Genomic DNA, 23,544 nt, shown 5'->3' with positions numbered 1-23,544 from the left:
CTAAAAAAGTACCGGCTGTCTGCGGAGGCGTTCCGTCGGAAGTTTCGGGAAAATGAGAAAGGCAAAAGTGAGTCATATACAGAGTTTGCGTATAGGCTTATGTCAAACATGCAGGAGTGGCTCAAAGAAGAGAAAGCGTTTGGTGACCACGATAAAGTTCTGCAGTGTTTCGGGCTAGAACAGTTTTATAGTCGGTTACCGGAGAACGTGCGATACTGGGTCTTGGATAGGCCAGACGTTTGTACGGTGGCTAAAGCCGCTGAGCTAGCCGAGGAGTTTGTGACGCGTCGGGCTCGCGGAGCTAAGGACGGTCAAAGGGGTGAATTTGGCTCGAAGTTTGAGAGGCCGAAGTTCACACCCATGAGAGCAAAGGGGAACACGCGTAGTGCGGATGCGAGTGGAAGCAGTGCGACCGAACCTAAGGAGACGGCGGCAGCCGAAGCCGAACGCAGAAAGCGGTTCGAGACGAGGCAAGCGCGCATTTGTTATACGTGCCAGAAGCCGGGTCACTTTTCGGCGCAGTGTCCGGAAACAAAACCAAAAGTTGTGTTTTTTTCAATAGGCAGCACTGACGAGAACATGAAGCTTCTCGAGCCTTACATGCGAGCCCTCCTCGTGAAGGGGAAAGAGTGCCGGGTGCTTCGCGATTCCGCAGCTACGATGGATGTAGTTCACCCGTCTTACGTAGAACCCCATATGTTCACGGGCGAGTGCGCATGGATCAAGCAAGCCGTGGAAGCTCATAGCGTGTGTCTGCCGGTAGCAAAAGTGCTTATTGAAGGACCTTTCGGAGCACTTGAGACGGAGGCGGCAGTGTCATCTATGCTGCCCCCCCAGTACCCGTACCTATTTTCGAACAGGTCCGATCACCTCCTGCGCGAGAAGGGGCTTTTGTTTGGTGAAGCTAGTGTTCAGGCCTTAACCAGATCGAAGGTTCGGGAGCTCGCTGCAAAAGGCGGTAGTTGCGGAGCCGACGTTATCAAACAACGAAAAAGGGTCAGAGGCGCAGCAAGCTGATATTCAGAGCACGCCCGAACTGAATAAAATTGAGTCTGTAGCGTTGAAGGCGCCAGATACTGGAGAGGAAATGCCCGATAAGGGAAAGTTAGAAGAGCTATCTACAGATTTGCTGATCGCGCCTACGTCAGACGGACTTGATAGGTTGCTAAAAGTCAGCCGGTCGGCTTTGATAGCCGAGCAAAAGAAGGATGGCAGCCTGGAAAACGTGCGCTGCAATGTCAAGGAAGGTATCGCCAGGAAAAATGCGCGTTTTGTGGAAAGAGGTGGAGTCCTGTACCGGAAGTATCTAGACCGCAGAGGAGTGGAGTTCGATCAGCTGATCGTTCCTCAATGCTATCGTCAGGATCTGTTGCGCTTGACGCACGGGGGTTCGTGGTCCGGACACCTAGGAGTTAAGAAAACTAAGGACCGTCTCTTGCAAGAGTACTATTGGCCAGGGTGTTTTCGGGACGCAGACCATTTCGTGAGGACATGTGACACTTGTCAGCGGGTGGGCAAACCAGGGGACAAATCGAGGGCGCCGTTGAAATTGGTACCTATCATTACGGAGCCTTTTAGACGGCTCGTTATTGATACAGTGGGACCTCTGCCGGTAACAGCCACGGGGTACAGACACATTTTGACTGTGATCTGCCCAGCGACAAAGTTCCCTGAAGCAGTGCCGCTTAAAGAACTCAGCTCAGTTGAGATAGTCAATGCACTACTGTCCATATTTGCGCGAGTTGGTTTTCCTGCGGAAATCCAATCAGATCAGGGCACAGTGTTTACTAGCGCTTTGACGACAACTTTTCTCGAAAGGTGTGGGGTAAAGCTGCTACACAGCTCAGTGTACCACCCACAGTCGAATTCCGTTGAGAAGCTCCATTCCGTCATGAAGCGCGTGTTGAGAGCATTGTGTTTTGAACATCGAACTGACTGGGAGCTGTGTCTGCCTGGGGTGATGTTTGCATTAAGGACCGCGCCGCATGCAGCTACGGGGTTTTCGCCAGCTGAACTGGTGTACGGTCGCTCGCTTCGATCTCCGCTTCGCATGCTTCGAGAATCGTGGGAAGGCAGGGGCGACGACCCAGTCGTGGTGGAGTACGTGCTTAAGCTCCTCGAACGCTTAAGAAGGGCACAGGAGTTGTCAGGTGAAGCAATGACAAAGGCCCAGCAGAGGGCCAAGGTTTATTATGATCGGACAGCCAGGGCCCGTCGTTTTGAGGTGGGCGATGAGGTCATGATATTGCGCACATCGCTAAACAACAAACTAGACGTGCAGTGGGAGGGCCCAGCACGAATTGTTCAGAAACTGTCGGACGTTAACTACGTGGTGAGTCTGCCAGGAAAGCGGAAAGCACAGCAAGTTTACCACTGTAATCTGCTCAAACCTTATAGACAAAGGGAAGCAGTAGTGTGCATGATGGTAAACGTTCCTGAAGAGCTTCCGGTCGAGCTTCCGGGACTAGGCTCAGTGACGAACAGGGAAGACACCGGTCAAGTCATTAGTGACCTTATCAGTAAAGCACCGCTGTCGCCTGAGCAGAAAACCGAACTACACCAGCTCTTACAAGAGTTTCAAGGTCTGTTCTCAGAGAGGCCTGGTAGGACTTCTGTCCTTACTCATGATATAGAACTTACCTCCCCAGAGCCAGTACGATCCAAGGCGTATCGGGTGTCACCCCGCCAGAGCGATATTATGGAGGCTGAGGTAAAGAAAATGCTACAGCTCGGTGTTATTGAGGCAGGTGAGAGTGATTATACCTCCCCTTTGATTTTAGTTGAGGTACCGGGCAAGGAACCTCGTCCTTGCGTCGACTACCGCAGGCTTAATTCCATCACTAAGGATCAAATTTATCCGATCCCTAACATCGAGGAGCGCCTTGAGAAAGTTAGTAGCGCTCAGTTTATTTCCACCCTAGATCTTGTCAGGGGTTATTGGCAGGTTCCACTTACAGAAGAGGCTAGTAGGTATGCGGCGTTCATTTCACCAATGGGAACATTCCGTCCTAAAGTATTGAGTTTTGGTTTGAAGAACGCGCCATACTGTTTTTCAAGCCTCATGGATAAAGTGTTGCGGGGACAGCAAGAATTCGCTTTACCGTATCTAGACGACGTAGCGATATTCTCCGCATCCTGGTCTGAGCATATGGCACACTTGCGGGCAGTGCTAACCCGCCTGCGCGAAGCGGGCTTGACAGTCAAGGCTCCTAAGTGCCAGTTAGCACAGGCCGAGGTTGTCTACCTCGGTCACGTGATTGGGCAGGGTCGTCGCCGCCCCTCTGAAATAAAGGTGGCCGCTGTGCGAGACTTCCCGCAACCGCGCACGAAGACCGATATTCGGTCGTTCTTAGGTGTCGCCGGCTACTATCAGAGGTACATCCCCAGGTACTCTGATATCGCGGCTCCCCTGACGGATGCTCTAAGAAAGACAGAGCCCCAAACAGTCGTCTGGGACGAGACAAAGGAAAGAGCGTTTAGCGCCCTAAAGAGTGCCCTAACAAGCCAGCCGGTGCTACGATCGCCAGACTATACAAAAGGGTTCGTTGTTCAATGCGATGCTAGTGAGCGAGGCATGGGTGTTGTACTGTGCCAACGGGAAAATGGAGAAGTAGAACACCCCGTCCTGTATGCTAGTCGTAAGCTGACCAGTCGTGAGCAGGCGTATAGCGCCACCGAGAAAGAGTGTGCATGTCTCGTGTGGGCCGTTCAGAAATTGTCATGCTATCTAGCCGGCTCGAGGTTTATCATTGAGACGGATCACTGCCCTCTCCAATGGCTGCAGACCATCTCTCCCAAAAATGGCCGCCTCCTGCGCTGGAGCCTCGCTTTACAACAATATTCCTTTGAGGTGCGTTACAAAAAGGGGAGTCTCAACGGTAACGCCGATGGCTTAAGTCGAAGCCCCTAACGTAGGAATCAGCCTCAAAATTGTTTGTTACTGATGTTTTTCTTCCTGAGGCAGGATTTTTTTTAACATATTGCTTTTGTTTAGTGTTTCAAAGTGATGATATGCTTTCTAGTGCAATTTTCCAATTTGTGGACGCGTTCTGAGTGATGCTAGACTACTGTAAGGAACTAGGCAGTGGTATAAAAAGGGAAAGAGCCTGGCAGGGCTTAGTGAGGGTTGTGCCGTGCTTGCTGACTGAGCGGTTGAGTTTCAGCGTAGTTCTAACGCTTGCCGGGAACGAGAACAAGAATGTGAACTCTCCCGAAGTCACTTTGCAGTGTCCTGTGCGAACCTGATCGAGAGAACGAGGCCTTCTCTGTGCGCTGCGCTCAAGAAACGTCGAGGGACGCCCGACTTCGGTTATGAGCATCATCGAGCGACATCCCTCCGAACAGCGGATGCAGTCCCCTGTCCATCGGGATCTCCTGCCCCCGGCGGGGCGGTCTGTTACGTTTCGCCTACGACGCGCGGTTTAGCCGGCGCGATTGCAACAAAGCGGCAGACATTTTGGCCCGTTCGGCGTCGCCGCTACGCTCCCCGCCAGGCGTTTCCAGGCGTTTCCAGGCGTTTCCAGGCATGTTCCGATGCCACGTGTCTTCATGTGCGTGTGTGAGTGTATGTGCCATTGTGCCCGACCGGCGGCGATGCGACAGCAGGGGGTCACCTTCTCTCAGTCATTGTGCCCGACCAGAGGCGCTACGAGAGCAGGGAGTCACCTTCTCCTCCCAGTCATTGTGCCCGACCAGAGGCGCTACGAGAGCAGAAGTTACCTTCTCCTTCCAGTCATTGTGCCTGACCAGAGGCGCTACGAGAGCCGAGGTTACCTTCTCCTCCCAGTCTTTGTGCCCGACCGGCGGCGCTACGACAGTGTGCGTCACCTTAGCCCATTGTACAATCACGTGCTCGTCTATTGAGGGGTTCCTTCTTGCCCTCAACTGCGAGAGTATAAAAACAGCTGCCCCCGGACGCCAAAAGGAGGGCTCCGATTTCTTCTGTTAAGTAAAGTGCACTCCCGTCTCTCTACTTCGGTCAACCTGACCGCCAACTCTTTGCGATGTTAAAATAAACCAGTTGTTTTGTTGTTACCAGTCGACTCATGCTTTGCCGGGACCTTCGGATGCTTCCAGTTGTACCCCAGGCCGCCAGGCCAACGCTACCCTTGGGGCTTGCGACCCAGGTACAACCACGGGCGTCAGCGCCGAGTTCCCAACCGATCGCACCAGCGGTGCGACCACAACAACTCGCGCCATCGGTGCGATCCAAACACCGTGTAGACACCTCCACCGTGTCATTACGAGTTAGGTGCGCAGGAAATGTTTCAGTGCCAACAGCAGAGTACGGAAAACCGACGAAGGGAGTCGAAATTTGAAGTTTATTGCGGGCAGCCAGGAGGAAAGGAAAATGCATACGTGTTTAGGAGACCGGCAACAAGGGCAGAAAAGCCGGACAGGATACATGCCCATCCCCTTCCTCCCCATATTGACGAAATACTCAGTGTTAGAATTATACATAGAATTTTTTTTTCTCTCGATCCAGTCGAAATGCGAGAGCCGCGGCCGGGTTTTGATCACGCGACCTCCTGCTTCGCACCGCAACGCCACGTTCGCTGGGACACCACGGCGGGTAAACGACGCACAGACAGGCGACAGCTACAACGCATACAAAAGTAGGCACGTACACAAACCCCTCTGGTGCAAGAAATATACCGAGAACTCGAGTTGCATTGAAGCGACCTAATAACATACAAGCAAACTGAAAAAGACGACAAATATCACTCAGATACAACAACGGCGAAAGGCTCAGTTTAAGAAAGCAGCATGTGAACGAGGCGTGAAAAAAAACGGCGGGGGAGAGGGGGGATGGCTAAACCTGGCATCGCGGCCAAGCAACACGGCGAAAAAAAAAATATATATCCAACTAGGTGCCCGTGACTCAATACGGCGCCTATTAATTAGTGCCGGCGACCGCGCACGCTGGCTTTTTTTTTTTTCTCGTTGCGGCAGTTGGACAGCCCGCTTCCGAACTGCCCGATCGTCGCCCCGTCCATTAGCGTGCACGGGAATCAGTCGTACGTGCAGAAACACGAAGCTACAGCCGGCGTTTTTTGGAAGCCTTCAAAACACGCTCGTCAGGTAAAAGTGAACACTTGTGAGAAATAAGACTGAGTTCGAAAAAAAAAATGACAACGTTTCTGCCGGGGCCGGCCTTTCTCAGAAGTATGAAGGCCGATCGTCCGGTCGAAATGTCGAATTCAATGTTTGTTTCTCCACGTGCGCCCCGGGCTCTTTTCACGACTTAACCGAATCCAATGTGTGTGTGTGTGTGTGTGTGTGTATGTGTGTGGGTGCGTGTGTGTGTGTGGGTGCGTGTGTGTGTGTGGGTGCGTGTGTGTGTGTGGGTGCGTGTGTGTGTGTGGGTGCGTGTGGGTGCGTGTGTGTGTGTGGGTGCGTGTGGGTGCGTGTGGGTGCGTGCGTGCGTGTGGGTGCGTGCGTGCGTGTGGGTGCGTGCGTGCGTGCGTGTGGGTGCGTGCGTGCGTGTGGGTGCGTGTGGGTGGGTGCGTGTGGGTGGGTGCGTGTGGGTGCGTGTGTGTGGGTGCGTGTGTGTGGGTGCGTGTGTGTGGGTGCGTGTGTGTGCGTGTGTGGGTGCGTGTGTGTGCGTGTGTGCGTGCGCGCGAACGAAAACATTTTTCGACACGACAATTCACCGCACCATCGAGTGCTGACAAAATTGGGGCATCAGTGCGCACAGAAGCCCACGACGGTTGCTAGCACTTTTTCGCCTCTTTTCTTTTCCCCACATTACGAACATACACGCACAGAGGGTATCGGAATTATGAGGTAACACGGAAGACAGAGGTGCAAGATTTAGGACGTGGCGTCGCCTCCCGCCTTTCGGCATTACCGTCCGGCCTTGCACGTCAACAAAGGAACTCGGAAAACGCGTTGCCACGTGCCAACAGACACGTATTTGCTCTGCGAACGCTACCTTCCCAAGTATCAATTTGGGTTAGCATACCAGGTGGTAACACTGGGACTACCGCGAAAATCCTTTTATCGGTACCCCGTGCCGCAACAAACACGGAGACGTAGAAGCCAAGCGGGTCCTACAGGCTCTGAAACGAGCGACGGTAGGACCCAAATGTCGCATGCAGGCGCTGGTAGACTAGTAGGCGGTCCAAACGCCATAAACAAAAAAAAAAGAGAAAGTATCCCCATAACTTATGTATTCAATAATACCACGTGACCTGTGGAAATATGAGGGCTTTAAGAGCGAGGCTTTTCTTTGGGAACATCGCCAGGTTTCGCCCTGGGACCTGCGGGCCTGCTTAAAGATTTAGGCCTGCTTGTTCCGTTGCGGAGTGGGCCAACCAATCAATCGAAGCACGCGCGTCGCTGCGTTCCTTGCAGCACCACGAGATGGCGCTCGCCTCCGCAGGGAAAAGAAAAAAAGAACCAGAAAGCTCGCCTTCGCGGTAATGGAGAAGTAAACGCTTCTTCCAGATAGAACGCCACATACTGAACGACACCTATACAGGAGAGGGTTTCCCGGTGCTGGAAGGTTAGCCAGCTTCCTCACGCAGCCTCCTGGCATTTCCTTCGCACTAATTAAGCTACCCCTAAATCCTCGAAAAAAAAAAAGATATTGTGGCAGAACGTTCTCTAGGGATCGATTCTAACGAACAAGCAAAAAAAAAAAATACCGACTGGGCGGCCTTTCGATTTCTTCCCCATTCGCGTTCGGTCTTCGCGGACTTGCTACGCTGCCCGCGCGACGGTGAGCTCGCGATCACGACGCGAGTTAGGAAACTAACTTTCGGCGCGTCCACGGTGTGCCGCGCGCTGAATGCCGAGAACAGCCGAGGGTGCGCTGTAGTCCCGAGTGGCGCGGCATGCCACAATAAGACACTGGCCATGTGGCCAGAGTCTAGAGCCGACGAGGTGCCCTTTCGGGGGTGGGGGGCGTCGAAGTTTCCAAGCGAGCATGGTGCAACCACCACCGAGGAACTTAATTGAGCCAACCCCGGGCAAGGCACGCAGAGGAGTACGGGAAGGGGACGACGGCGACACGAAGGAGTCGGCTGCATCATATCAACGCGGGCGCACGCCTGCTCTCTCTCTCTCGCGAGGGAAGCGCTATAAGAAGGCGACGAGTTGCGAAGCCCGGAGAAGATAAAACGGCCCCCGAGAAATGATGAAAAGTACGAGGCACACAACAGAGGCGTGCCACGCCACCACTGCCGTACAAAATGCTGTCCACAGCACCGCTTTTAGGGAGCTAGATACGGCGAACACAGAGAAGGTTGTGGCGCGGTTGGCCCAGTGCGCGTGTGGTCGGCGAAGAAATTAATAAACGGAGAAGAGGCACGAGACCGTATTGGCGCAAACGACTTGGGCAAGCAGCGCACGCGCAGGGTAGAGGCGCGGGCCAAAAAGGCTGCCGCAACCATCGAGGAGCGCGTAGCGGCAATAGTTAGAAAGGCTGAACAGGACAAAAGGAAAAACAAAATGGGGGGGGGGAGGGGTGGTACAGGGAGGTCAGCTGGAGCTAGGTACCGACGCGGAGAGCCACGGATATCGCGGCGACTGCCGATGACGCCCCGACGGATATATTCACGGCGGATACAGCGCTTCACTCACGCGCGCGCATGGTCTCGCGTCCCCCTGAACGTGCACAGAGAGACCAACGAAGGAGCCCCCCAAAAAAAGGGTGCGGGCGTTCAGAAGTAAGGAAAGCGGGGGGGCACCGCGGCGTTACCTAGTGCTACCTGCGCGACCCAGCCGTAGTTTGGAAGGCGAGGCCGGCGCACGTGGCGTGAGAACAACGGACCGAGAGCGCCGACCATCGGGCGAGCGATACAACACGGAGATGGCGTGCCCGCGCGCTCTTCCGCCGCCTCGAACACGCCAGTCACGTTCTCCAAGAGCGCGGCTCGGCCGGGCAGGCAGGCACGCAGGCAGTCCCGCACCCCTACGCCACCCGCCCGGGGTCCTAATTCGATTGGCGTGGGCAGCGGAGCGTGGGCACGCGGGAGTGTACCCTTATCCGACTCTATTAAGGCCTGGCGCGGGGAGTGAGAAATGCGCATCCAGGCGCCCCGTGGTGTCGACACGCACCGTATGGAGTATACGGAGCAAAAGCACGGGCCTAATTTTTTTGCGACACGGGCCCGCCGGAGGAACTCTGTGCAGTCGACGGAATTTTGTAACAGTATACCGCGCGAGCGTCGACTGGCCGGTCGGTAGGCGCCTTCTAACGGCGCGAAGCGACAGCAATAGCAAGAACAAAGTGAGATCCATTGGAAGGCTCTAACTGGCCGGCTGGCCGGCCAGCCAGCCAGTCAGTCGACGCTAGTGCGGTATACAGTTAAGCAATTGACCGATCGTGCATGCCATTTTACCAAAAGACGTTACAGCAACACTGCACTAACAATAAACATGGCGAGCAGGTTTTATTTACAACCAGACAAGCGTACGGCTAACACTGAAGAGTGGATGGAAATAAAACGATAGCGTAGCCTGCCGTTGTGGCCGACGGTAGTCTACGGGTTGCGGGGCTGCATAGGAGACATGCGAATACCGTGTAGACCAGAGAGAGACTGCCCCGTCTCGCTTTATTGCTCGTGGCAGCCCTTGCACGCACGAGCTCGGCGACTATCTTCGTCGTTGTTCGCGCCAGGAACGCGCAGAGCGTCGTCTGCTCTCGTTCGCGACAGACGGATTTTAAATTTCTGGTACGGCATATTACTGAAAGCTCTTGCGTAGACTTTTGTTGAAAACACCAAGTATTACGCAGACCGAAAAACTCGGTTCTTGATTATTCAACAGTCCTCGCGGCAAGCAAAAAAATCCTAAAATGTATACAGCGTGAACTTTCGAGCGCGCACATTCCATCAACTTGGACACGACAAATGAAAGAACGAGGCAACGAATCGCGCACAACATGACCGGGCGATCGCTACAAACAGCATTCACTGCAATTTTAGCGAACAAGCCCCAGGGTTGCACAGCTACATACAGCGGCCGCCACACGTGGGTGCCACGACAACTCCCGAGATTTTTGCAATCTTGGGCGCTCGGAAAACGGCTTCTGGCTGATGAGGGGCTAAACGAAGTTGCATTTGTGAAGAGGGGGCGGGAGAATGGGGGAGGGGGGGGGGCAAACTCTTCCTGCTTTTCTGGCTTCATACGTGTCGCTCGAAAACTATCATCTATAGTTCCAGCATTAAGCAAGCCAGAATAAACGGGCCCTATTCCCCTGCTCTTGGAGATCAGGCCCTGGGCTAAAGCAGAGAGCACAGGGCGCGAACGCACCTCCTCACGGCGCAACGCAACCCAGTACACGGGCTGCGCTAAGAAAAATGCGCCTACATTCGCTCGCTCCGCCGGCGAGACCCGAGTTTCCAAAACTCAAAGGCGGGAGACATTGTCTTCGAGACTACCGACGAGACGATCAAGAAGGACCACACTCAAAGCAAACCGTAGAAGAGCTAAACAGCCAGGGGAGGGGGGGAGGGTGCTGTCCCATTTAGAGAGAGAGAGAGAGAGAGAGAGAGAGAGAGAGAGACGGGCCACGCGCGCTACGTACCAGAAAGTCGAATAGGGAAACCGGCGCAGCTTCGCTCCATACCACCTGGGAGATCCAGAAAGCGTCGCGTGCCATGCAGCAGAGCCGCCACAAAAAAAAAAAAAAAAAAAAAAAAGAGGGGGGGAGGGGGAGAAGGACCGCGTCGACGCAGAGCAACCAACCAGCCAACGAAACAGCGGGCTCCTGCGGGAGGAGCCAGCTAAACAAAGCAGTCCTTGAACTGCGCACGCTGTCGGCACACACAGCGCGAGATGGAACAATATCACCCCGCACGCTCGAATGCCGACGACCGACGTATGAAAGCGAATGAGTGCACAGGCCCGGGCCGGTTCGCGAAGTGCGCTTTGACAGGGCGGGAGGTTAAAAAGGCGCCGCGCAAGAACAAACAGTCCAACTTCGCACGGTGGACCAGTTGGTTAAACACCGTCAGGCACTCGCCGCGTCGCTACGACACTTCGGCCGTCTCGCGTTGGCGCCCCCCTCCTGTGTGTGCGCGCATTCACGTCCTTCCTCAAACACGCTGGCTCCACGTTTACGTGTTGAAACTTTTGTTGAAAAAGTCCGACCTCGCCGACACATCGAAACAAAGTGATCGCAACAAAACGAGGGCAGCGCGGTAGGCGAACACGGAAAGGCCTCGCGTGCATAGCTACGAATTAACGAAATCGTGGGGGCTTTCCCGTCCCGAAACTGCAGGAAAAGTTAGAAGGGACGCAGTAGCGGAAGAGGGGCGGCGGGAAGGAGGGGGGGGGGGGCGAAATCAACCAATTGGGGTTATTTAACGTGTACCCAAAGCACGGTACGATCGAGAAGCACGCCCCTGTACGAAACGCCGCCGCGGTACCGCGGTCGGGAACAGAACAGGCGACCTCGTGGTTCAGCGACGCGACGCCATTAGGCATCGCGGTGGGCTCGCGCGCGCAGCCGCAATCACGGAGGTTAGCGAAACAGCCCCCGCGATGGGGACGCCCCGGGCCCGGCAAAGGTGAGCTGGTCCGTCGCGGAGCCAGCCGACAGAGATCGAAGCTGTCCTGTAGAACGGGCTGCCAATGAAGGGTATTCATCCACACCGCTTCATACAATCGCCGACCCCTTCTTCAGCGCACGAAGCAGTGATTTGGTCCCGCCACGTGCCCGCGAACGAGAAGGCACGGGGGGCAAGCCAGCCGTCAGAGCGTGACGACGGCGCGGTCTGACACGGCGCGAGCACCTCGCGCGACAATGGCGCGCGCGACGCAGAAAGACGGGGCGGGGGGGGGCCTTGCTCCTCTTCTAATTGGGGCGCCGCCCGTGCAACAACACGTAGCGCAGCTACGCCGGCCTGCTCGTGATGTCAACGCACCTCCTCCTACCCCGCACCCCATTCAGCTATCAACGCCACACCACGTCCAACTGTCTCACGCAGCTGAGTACGAGCGGCCAACAACGCGCGCGTCCTGCTCGCACGGAGCTGTCAAATCCACTGACGACCGAAAGCTGCAGAAACCGCGAACCTGTTGTTACAACGACTTGCAAAAAGAGTTATCCCGCAAACGAACTCCATGATTGGCAAGCCTTTCCATGGCATTGCTTTTTACCGTGCCTTGGCTCGTTAATTTTCTGGAATACACGTCACAAAAATCGCGTCGACGACAACGATCTGCAGCTTCGGCGCCTTTTGAAATGCTATATGGGGGCTATTCTGCAACACTATCTAGTGGACTATCCATTTCGGCCGGTGCTGATTGGATGCTGCTGTACGAGAGAGGAGGAGACGAACGGCCCTAGCCAATCAGCAGTGGTCGAAATGGAGATTCCACTAAGTGAACTCTTACTGAATACCGCCCCAGTGTTCAGCAGAGTTGTGCAAAAATCATCCTAAAGAGCGATAAGACCTTATCGTCCGATCAATGCTGCTAAGGTTAAGCGCTGATACGGGTTGATAAAGGTCGGATCGGTTGCGATAAGGTTGATACCGACCGATAAGTGCTGATAAGGTTCTGCTCGAGACTGATAAGGATTTATACTGGTCGGATCAAGTTTCATAACATTGATGATGACATCAGGCTGCGTGGAGATGAGAAGTGGCACAATGCTTACGCACACTTGATAAACTCCTATATTAGTTCCTGCGTGAGATTTTTTTTTTTTTTCATTTTTGATGCGAAAATGTCATGGCCCACTGAGCGAAAAAGCCGGCGGCGTCTGTACTGTAGCAGCGAAACTTCCCATTGGCTGCGACGCCACGTCACGCCTCGACGGAGCAAAGCGGGCGAAAGGGAACACCTTCTGCCGCGATATAGCGTGAAGGGAGAGGGCATCGCCGCGACGCCACGTCAACCCTCGTAAAGCCTGTTTTGTCCACGGGTTCCTTGGCGCGCGAGCTATCGCTAGGGGCTTTAGGGACTAGGGACTTTGGGCCTCGGTAAGGCCGAATCAAAACGCGCCCAGAGTTTCAAGGCGCTGGCTTGGCCGCGAAGAGTTCGGAACTAGAAGTACCGTTCAGCGGCGTTTAAGTGGACATTCATGCTTTCGCATTTACAACTCTTTAGAACCGCTCAGGTGCCCTCGGATTTTCTTTATTATTGCGATAGTATCCGTACGAACACTTCAGGATAATCTTCGCCGTCGTCGTCACCGCCGCGGCGGTCCGCGCACATTCAGGTGGATTCACACGCGTGGGCAAAATCCTGTCTGCTCCGAGGACAGTCACGTGATCACGTGATCCCGGCGCAACCGCGAAAGATTGCGAAAGGTTTCACTCACACGACTGGAGCGCGCTCACGGAATCGGCACGCTTGCGACTCGCAGAGGGCGTGCGCCAGTCAGTCGCCTGAGACCAGGCAGCGGGGGCTGGACAACACCGACGTTCACACTTGCAAGGGCCAGCCACCTCGGCCACCTGCGGGTCGCCTTCTCGTTCGAAACGAGCTCGAAATTCGCGCGCTTGCGGGCGTTTCGGCTGCTGTGACCGCGTCTCCCGCATTCGAACTTGGTGTGCTCTAGTCCCTCGCTGTTCGCGATGTACCGCGACGACCTGAGCGAAGAGGAGGATGTCGTGGCAGTTTCGATGTGCACCCACCGTCGTACAGGCACTTCGAACGCGTAGGCAATGTCAACGGGATGCACAAAGACTCGCGCGCTACTTTCGGGGCATCGCTGATTGGTTTAGCGGTTTGCGACTCGCAGTCGCAAGGCTGGAAATTTGAGCAGCGTACGACCGGTCTGCGACCGTCGCTTTTCGACCGATGCGACCATTTGCAAAACTCTCGCTCTGCGACGAGAACGGTCGCACGACATCTGCGACTCGCAAGAGTGAATGGGCCCTTATACTCTCGACTCCCCACGCTTCTTTTACGGGCTTGCCGAAGTGCCGTAGCCGAGTGTGCAATCCAAGATGGACGCCGACGCGGGGCGCCGTTGTTCGTGCGCGTAGGCTGTTCAAGTGAGCGACGGCGATGAGGTCTGGAACGAAACTGCGCGTTTGCGCAATCGGCGTGTTCTATAATACGCAACGCTGGGAATCCCTCAAGAAGAGCGAGAGCGGTCACGGGTGCCTCGTCACAGAGCGTTTTTATGTGCGCCTCGCCCGTGTCGGGTTCATGAAGCAGCAGCGCAATCTGGCTATGTCTTTAAACAAACAGTCAAAATACAAACTCTCCTTTGCCACTGCTGCTCGTCAGAAAAAAAAAAACAAACGCTCGTTGTTTGAAGCTGATTCCGGAGCCTAGCCAGATCTATCCGGCCAACGGTGACAGCTTCGGCGCTAATTAGGCTAGACAGTCGGCAGACAAGCGTCAAACGTAAAATAAGTTTAGAGAACGCATGGCTGCGATGGTCATCTGTGTGTTAAATGACACCGCAAGCGCGACAGTGTACAGTGAGCGTGACTGTTGTGTTGAGCGCGCGAACGGAGGCCGCCGGGGCGCTCCGGTGGCACCCAACGACGTCTCACGGTTCGATATGAGAAGTGTCGCCTGGGCCACGTCTAAGCTATGCGGGACGTCCAATTGTACCGCATAGCGACTCAATGTGCACGCAGTTCCAGTTTTGCACAGCGCAGCAACGCCAATTCCCATGTCTCGAAAATACTACCAACTTATCATTAAGGCATTTCAATCGATTGCATCGTTTGGGCAGCTTTGCCATTCTATGAGAACGGTCGCTGTGGCATTAGTGAATACGACGAACAGTATTTCAGGTGTGCCGGTGCGTTTCTCTCCGCAGCTCAGAAACCAGCCCACCACGCGCAGAGCGCGCCTCTTGAGTTGGCTTCTCCGCTGAACTTCGGAGCCCTCCGTGACAGCGCTCGGCATATGGCGGCACGAGCAACGCCCGCAAAACCTACACAAAACTCCGGCTCCCTGCGCAATCCGCGCCGTACAATGGGCGTCGGGTCTTGCGACCTCAACCGCGGCGCTGCGCGAGAACCACCAGCCTCCTAGATCTCCGGCACGGAACTGCTAGCCTAGCCGGAGTTTTCGGATGCCATGTCGCCGCTGGCGTGTACACCCTATTCGCGCACAAAACGATCTGCGGGATCAGCTTCGCAGCAGAGCGCTCGTCATTCGCACGACAGATGACGGAGCAAAGTTCGAATCGCCGCTGGGAAGTGACCGTTCGCAGCAGGCGGCCGATCGCGCGCGTCGCCATGTTAACAAAAGCACGCGGCATGGCGTGACCATGATCATGATCGCAGGGCGTCTAAGAAAAACACGTACATCTGTTCACTATCAATGCTTAGACTGGCAAGCGAGCCCTACTGCAAAAACCAGCGCCTTCCAGTGTGAAACCAGCGCGTTTTTTGGCACTTGATTGCGCTGGGTACGCTGGCGCTCGCTGGGACTCCAGTGCGAACGCTGGATAAGAGCTGGGTCACACTGGAAAATACACTGGTTCCACTGCCATGACGCTGGGGCGCACTGGTTTGTGCTGTACAGGCGCTGGTTCTCGCTGCAGTTCGCTGGCTCGCGCTGGAAACTGCGCTGGTTGGGTTTATGTCGCGCTGGTTTCAGCATGCAAGGACGAGCGCTGCTGAATATTAAATGCTTTATACAATTTAATCGCTTGATACTAGTCTCTTGTCCTAAGTAAGGCTATATATTGGGGTCATAAAAGCCTATTTCGTGTCGCAGCTTGGAATAAAGGTGCGTGAGCTGCTTTATTCATGGACATTTGACACTGAAGATCACTTTCGTTTTTTTTTTTTCATTTGTCCTTTTGACTGGGCGGATAGCTGCGGAATGGATATCTCGCCAAGCGTGCAGCAGCTTTTGCTTCCTCGCGAGTCGTGACCGGTGGCGCCTCCCAGCGGACAAACGTGGTAAAGGAAATACTTCGCGCACAGTTCCGGTCCACTCCGCCGATTTTGGCGGATCATCTTTTTCTGCTCCGCGGAGTGACTCCCGCTCTGAATCCCCTCCGACTCTCTCATTGGAACCACCTTACTCCCGCCCTCACTCTGTCATTCGAACAAACTTGCTCCGAAACGAGCAGAAAAACTTGCTCCGACTCCGCCATTGGAATTCAACATTAGTAGTTCGCACGCAACATATGACTGGGAGTTGTACGTCGCCGTTGTCGCAGTGCTGTGGAGTGGACATTAAATGCAGAAGTCGTTAGGACGCGCTCGAACGGACCCCGAGTTCGAAGCCTATCGCTGACTGGTATTATCGCACCGATAACAAAGCTGAGGTGATTCGTGCGCTTCCACTTTCCCTATTGTACTAAAAAAAGTTCTGAGGCTCAAATACCATCATTTTAGCTTTCGCCAGCTACCCGCGCCGACATCGGTCCCCACCGAAGCTTAGGCCTAGCGTATCCGCCGAGTCCGTCCTCACGCTATCGGCACGTCTAGGCTCAGGAATCAGGAAGTCTAACAAGGATAAATCACTCTATTTCAGCTTTCGCATCGGTGTTCTTAAATAAACAATTTTTTTATGTCTACAGTGCCAGCAAAAGAAGCGATGACCGCCTATGTGACGCGTCATAAACACAGGTATATGTGCTATCGCCGAAGGCTCCCAGCACTAGCCTGCGCTTCTCTGACGAAGATACATGGCTAGAAAGACGGGTTAACTGAAAGGCATCACTGAACTAAGAAAACGTTGCATATCCAGCGCGTGAAGAACAAGAAGCGGTTATCGAAATCGGCAGTAACAGCCCATACAGCGTCCCGGGTCGGCGGTTCGTTTAGGACTTTTTTCGAAGTTAAAATACCAATCGCAAGTGAAAATCGATGCTGTGGTACTTCCGAGCATGCTACTGAATACGGACAGCAATTTTTTCTTTGTAGTACAGGCGTGAGTTTTAGCTGCTGGATGATAGCGCATCTTATGTCTGTGCGATACGTAACTCTGCGAAACAAACTGCTTCTCGATTTTGACATGGCAAATTATCCGCTTAAGTTCGTCTGCTGGTGTGGCGCAGCTGTAAAGTGCTGGGCTTGGGATCTGTAGGTCGGACGATATCTCTAATCATTGTCGGAACAGTTTAATTTTTACGTTTATTTTTGTTTTTTTTTATTGCACTAAAAAGCTTTTTGTTGCTTTCTGTATTCCAATATATATATATATATATATATATATATATATATATATATATATATATATATATATATATACACACACACACACACACACACACGATGTCCAGGCACCGTATACTTAACGCGCTAGAGCTGTTTTTCGCGCGAGTAGCCAGCGCCTACCAGTACGCCAGGCCTGCCCAGCGCCCCAGCATCCAGCGCGCTGCCCAGGGCCCATAGTCCGGCGCACTGGGTTTTGCAATACGGAGTGCCCGCTTTTTTTGTACAATTTCGTGCGGAGCTAACAATTTTAGTCAATTATAAGGGTTGCCTCTCTGCCTTCAGCGTGTCTTCTCAATTTACATACCGTTAAAAACGTCTTGTAAAAAAAAAAATCAGGAAAAGCATGGGAACTTGTGCAACATAATTTCTGTTCATTTCTGTTTTCTATTAGCATGTCTTTCTGCGATTTCACAAAACAATGCGTTTATTGTTTTCCTGTGATCTTGCAGAAAATAACTGTTTATTTGTTAGATCATTCCCATTAGGGAGTAAATTTTACTCCGCTTATGAGCGCAGCTTTCACGCAGTACGATGCGGTCGTAACAGATCATACCCGTACGGTCAAGCGATCCACACGGAACACGTGACCACCTGACAAGAGCGCCAAGACACCCAGCACTACGCGACGCATCCAGGCATCCACTCTATACGAGTTTATGCGAGACGTAACTACCTGAACTTGAGCGGCCGGTGAAGCTACACAGGAGCGTAGATTGAGGATAGTCACACCATGTCACAGCATTGATGAGTTCTTTTTTTCTTTCTTTTTTTTTTTTACACTTTACCGCACGGGGATTAATTCCGTTAAAATCAAAGAAAAATTCTGTCTCTGACCATAAAGAGAAAGCCATCTTTTTGAAATGAAACCATCCGTTTCTTACATAGAAATCAATTTTTTGTTAAACATTTATTTTTCACAATGCACGTGACAGGAGCAGAATGATGCGAGCGCGGGCAAAGCGGGGTCGCGCGTATACATGCCCACATTTGTCATTCGCGTCACTCGCCCGCCGTCGTCGTCCACCTGTGCACTGGTACATTTCAATACGGAGTTGCAGGCAGCTTGAAGGGACACTAAAGGAAAGCCGAGCTAAAAGGTCGAACCAGAGCGAGATAATATTTGTCAAGTCTATCATCGTTTTCTGCGCGCCGATGTATGTTTTGTTTTCTTTAACTTTGGGAAATTGCCGCCAAAGGTCCCGCTGCTGCTTCTCAATTTGAACCGGCCGCGCCAAAGCGGAGGATTCGACGTGATCTCCACGTGACCGCCCTCTACGCCGTTGTAATGTCTAGTGTAGACTCTCCCTTTAGCTCTATACAGGAAGCGTACTGTCTGGCGGGCGTAGGTGTTCAGCTCGCCTGAGTCACTGCGGTTCCGCTTAGGTTCAGGTTACCAGTTAAGTTACTGTCACCGGCCCACTGCCGGAACCGGCAGGGTGTGTAAATTGCCACGCGTTGCAGTCTCGGCCGTTGTAAACAGGGAAAAAGAGATGCCGTTAGCAGTGGCGGTAGTGGCGGGTCGCAACCGCACTCTGAATCAGAGTTGCCGACACCCCACATAGGAGGTACCACAGTCAGCAACAGATGGCGCTACTCCGATTATCAGTTATCGTCATTTCCTCGCTTACAAAAGCTCCGTTTTCGTGAGAAATTATGTTTTTTTTTTATAGAAGCATAATCTTCCATAATAATAATAATATTTGGGGTTTTACGTGCCAAAACCACTTTCTGATTATGAGGCACGCCGTAGTGGAGGACTCCGGAAATTTTGACCACCTGGGGTTCTTTAACGTGCACCTAAATCTAAGCACACGGGTGTTTTCGCATTTCGCCCCCATCGAAATGCGGCCGCCGTGGCCGGGATTCGATCCCGCGCCCTCGTGCTCAGCAGCCCAACACCATAGCCACTGAGCAACCACGGCAGGTAAGCATAATCTTCCAATCAAGCTCGACTTAATATTTGCCGTTAGAGTCCCTTTAAAGGGCAAAAAAAAAAAAATCTACCATTGATTCCCCGAGCAAAACCCCAAGGCCACGTAACGGACCCTTAGCCTATTTTTAGCTGTAAAAGACAAAAAAAGTAGGCTACGACAAGACGCATTCACGCACTCGCGCGCGTGGCAAGCTGCGTTTTCATATGCAGCGACCTGTTCAAGTGAACGCCGCGCATTCAGTCGTCGAAAAAGAAAGTACAGCGCTGCCGTAGTAGCTGTCCACTACATGAACGCCGCGCCCGCAGCGCGACGGCGACGGGCGCTGGGCGTCGCGAGCAATTCGAGACGAATCCCAGGCGCGCCTGTCCCGTGGAGCGTTGGTCGTTTAGTGTTACCGGCCGGGCGACGACGTGCGCACAAGATCGGCTGGAATGCGTCCCGCGCCCTCATCCTCCGGTAATACTACGCACCGCTCGCTCGCCTCGCGTTCTCACGGGAAACAAAGGCCTCGACGAGAAATATGCGATGCGCAGACGGCAGCGGGGGGTTTTTTCTTTTTTTTTTTGTTCTTAGTGCCCGTTTGTACAGGTAAAACCGCTCACAGAGTACCGGGCTACTGGATACAAACGCGACTAGCCGGGCAGGTGGCGCCACGTCGTGGCACAGCATTTCGCCAGCTGACAGCGTGGCTTCCGAGATCGCGCGCGCGGGGGGTGATGATCTCGGAGGCCATGCACAGAGGCGTATCACTGCAGAGAACTTTCTACGACGCATGCATAATATATATATATATATATATATATATATATATATATATATATATATATATATATATATATATATATATATATATAACGAGTTTCGCGCAAGGTGATCTGCGCGCAGCACGCAAAAATAGGGAGGAGACAACCGCACATATCTGATTGGAATGTCAGATGCACGTTCGAACGCAGGTGAAATATGGTCACTATCTGTGAAACCTTTGGGTTTGAAGAAATTAACAGGCGGGTAACCATTAGCGCAATAAACACAAGAAAGAAACGTTTACAAAGTTTATGGCCATTAGGCAGGAAAGAACCGGATTGACGCAAAAAAAAAGAAAAAACTGGTATGTAGCCTCGGAATGACGCAAGCACGCGTGATGCGCACGATGAGGCGGTGAAGCACGCGGTAGAAAGCAAGGAGTTGCAATTAAAACAAACATTTAAAAATAATATTAAAAAATGCACATGAACTTAAATATAGGTTATACTGAAGTCTGATGCCACCTGCCACGCCCAGTTTCAAAGAAATTCACTCGTAATAATCGTTTGCCGTTCGCGGTAGCCAAGTATTACGCGAATAAGGAGCGTCAGCTGGTCCGTAAACTGTGGAATACCGTGTTACCGATGACGTAAACGCAAGCGGCTGAGTTGGTGGCGCAGAGTTCAAACAGAAGACACGGCGCTATTATTACGGAGTCTAAGTTTACTCTACTAAACCAATTGCGTAAACTTTCCGCAGCGCCGTATTCGCTAAAAACGCAGCCTTTGGGAGTCTTTTTTTCCTTTGCTTCGACAACCAACACCTGCGTAACCCAAAATACCCGTCTAACGCGCTGCGCTTGGACAAAACGTCACAAGATGAAGCTACCGGCGTTGCTGCTCCAATCCACGTCTCCGGTAACACGGTGTCGCGCGAAGGCTAATACAGTCGAACGCCTCTATAGCGAAACGACCTGTATAACGGAGGAATAATTCTGGCTGGTTTTACTGCGAGCTGTGCCGTGCGCGACCTTTACAACGAAGTGACCTGTACAACGAATGATTTTCGGAGATCTTAAGAGAGTTTTAGCTAGCCCATAAGTGTCTTGCCGTTTACGGATTACCGGTTTGCCGGAGAGATGCGCGGAAGCAGCAATGCTAGAAGCGACATCTGATGACGCAGAATCTAATGAGAGATACAACACAAAACTAATACTTCAGTGACATACATATACTACTTAACTGCTAGCGTAAATTATTAAAAGCGACATAATCGCTAACGCACAGCACTTTTGCGATTTTTTTCGCCGTTAATACAGACGGGAGACAAAAAATAAGGATTCCAGTGCACTGCAATCGTACAGAACGCCCCTACCCCCCCCCCCCCCCAGATTTCGCTACCACCTTCTTCTACAGCCGCTTGCGGCTATGGCGACAAGGTAGTCTGCAAACAGCAAGAAATTGACGCGCAAACTGAACCTTTTGCATCGAAGCTGTATGTGGTTAGCCGATTCATCCGTCCGTCCGTTCTTTCGTTCGTCCGTGTCACCTGTACGCCGAAAACTCCCCCGGCGCAACTCCACGCGCATGCGCGAAAGAACAGAAGCACGCGATTGGCTGCGCCAGTAGTGACGTCGTTGCTCTGTCACAGCCGAGCGCGTGCGCAGCAGTTTCTCTCCGGCTCCGAAATGGGTAGGCCACGCGTCATACGTACTCCTGAGGAGCAGGCAGCTTTCAATCGGCAACTCCGCGAGCAGAACCGGGAACGAGCTCGTCTACGCCGTGCCGACGCTGCTGCCCGGGCGGAAGCAGCAACTGCGTACCGAGGATCCGGCAGTCTAACAATCCGTCATTTAATGAACCGTCGGGGTTAACCCACCGATAAACACCGGGGCCGCACGTTTCAGCTTCGCTGGTTAGGCACGGAGTGTGCTTGGGCGGTGATTTTTTGTAATACGTTTACACGGACAAGCTAACAGTCTCCCAATGGCCAAGACTTATGCGGCTGGTCACGCTACAAACGTACGGCCCGCGGCATTCCTCGCGTGGGCTGTACGTCTCCGACTAGAAGCAGCGGAGAGCACTTAGCCGCAAAGGCGAAATGACGTCTATCCGTTTCCACCGGTTCTCCTCCTCCTCCTCCGGAGACGCCGTTACACGCCACGAGAAACAAGAGCCGCCCTTGCCTGCACGGCGTGACGTTACGCACGGTGGCAAAGCGACCGCGCAGGGAATCGAGCGGGCTTCGCGTCGACCACGCCACGGGGTGTTTCCCCAAATGGACCACCCGCCTACACCAGAAGCAGCGGGTCGGTGTGCGCGCGCACTGAAATGTTTCCCGTCCGCAATCGCACGACGTATAACGCAGCGCATTTCTTTTTTTTCCCCGCGTACTGCTTGGAAATCGTACCCGCTATTGCACTTCAAACCCATATGCTGCGGATCCTTTTAAAAACAGGAAAGAAGAGTAAGGCGAACGTTCGGGGCAGTTCGAGAGTTCTCGGAATCCTGTATTCCTAGAGCGCCCGGCAAGAGACGGCGGATATTCTGCGCTATAAGACGAGATGTAAGGAAGATTCGCGATCGACTTGATTTGCAGCTGGTGGAAAGAGCAAAAAAAAAAAAAAACCGGCTCGTTGGTTGATTCTTCAGTGAGATTGCGCCACTCGTTCAGGAGGACGAATGGTCCGGTGAAATGTTATACTGTCCGAGAGATATGGAACACGAAAAAAGAATGTTTATTCATTCCTCTTACGGAAAGAAGTTGGTTTTGCGCCACATGTCAGAAGACGACGACGGACACGACATTGTTCCATCAACATTCTATTTGCGCCTTTCGAAAATGAGGATCGCTGCATCCACGAGCGCATTAACGAGGGGAATGAAACAGCGTCTCCGTTGGAGAAAAAAACAAAACAGAAAAAAGATAATCGGCGAAGGATGCCAAAGAGGTATACTGACCACGGACACGATGGCGCCCGCGATGGCGAACTTGGGCGGCGACAGGAACATGGTCTCCCGACGACGTCCACGACCGATGGCGACGTCCGTGTGCAGCGTGCGCGCACCCCCGCCCGGTCGGTCGACGTGTGCGCTTCTAATATACGCACGGCACGGAAAGAGACGGCGACTACGCGGAGAGCAGGCAATTCGAGACCGGCGCGAGCCAGAGGCTCCCGGCACGGACGTCGAGAACGGGAGGAACAAAGCGAGCAGGCGGGGAACGGACGAAGAAGAAGAAGAAAAAGCGGTGTCTCCCCCCCCCCCTAGCCACTCAGCGGAAGCCACCGAATGCCGTCTTCTCGCAGCACACAAAAGACGGATATCGGCAGAGTTCAGCGGGCGCATCCGGCCGCTTGCTTGCTTGCACGGCTGTGCCAGCGAATACGACGGTAGAAGCGCGCGCAGTCGGGGCCTGGCGTAGCTCGGTAGGGTCGCGGCATATACGGCTAAGGTTTAGACGAATCTTCGACCCGAGCGGGTCGACTCGGTAGTCCGAGCTGGCCCTGCGGCCGGCCCGAGCACAACCAGAACCCACCGCCTTTTACGTCCACCTCGCCGAGGGAGCGGGGCGAGCTCGGCCCCACTTGCAGGCGCCTTTTAACAAAGCTCGGCCCGACCGAGTTTACGGGGTTCGTGCAAAACTAAACCCGACTAAGGGTTCACAGCTATCAACCGCACGCCCACTATACTCTAGGCACTACCAGAGTCCTCGGAAAACGTGCAAGGACTCTGGCACTATATTCCACCACCGCGTCTGAGCCT

General features: G+C 53.3%; 1 protein-coding gene across 3 annotated transcripts in view; it reads right to left on the bottom strand.

The window, feature by feature from the left end:
* Positions 1-23,544, bottom strand: part of heph (polypyrimidine tract-binding protein 1 heph) — a 185,701-nt gene that overhangs the window by 122,821 nt on the left and 39,336 nt on the right. The window contains exon 1 of one of the 3 annotated variants that reach the window (XM_075673061.1): positions 22,741-22,826. The exons of the other annotated variants lie outside the window; for them this stretch is intronic. Within the exon in view, the coding sequence (XP_075529176.1) occupies positions 22,741-22,791 (51 nt within the window). The 5' untranslated portion in view covers positions 22,792-22,826. Of the gene's footprint in view, positions 1-22,740; positions 22,827-23,544 lie in introns of those variants that run through there. 3 annotated transcript variants of the gene reach the window in all.

This window comes from Dermacentor variabilis, chromosome 10 (assembly GCF_050947875.1).
Source record: "Dermacentor variabilis isolate Ectoservices chromosome 10, ASM5094787v1, whole genome shotgun sequence".
NCBI classification, from domain to species: Eukaryota; Metazoa; Arthropoda; class Arachnida; order Ixodida; family Ixodidae; genus Dermacentor; species Dermacentor variabilis.
Note: the sequence above shows the minus strand (reverse complement) of the source record. Positions and strands in the feature narration are given on the sequence as shown.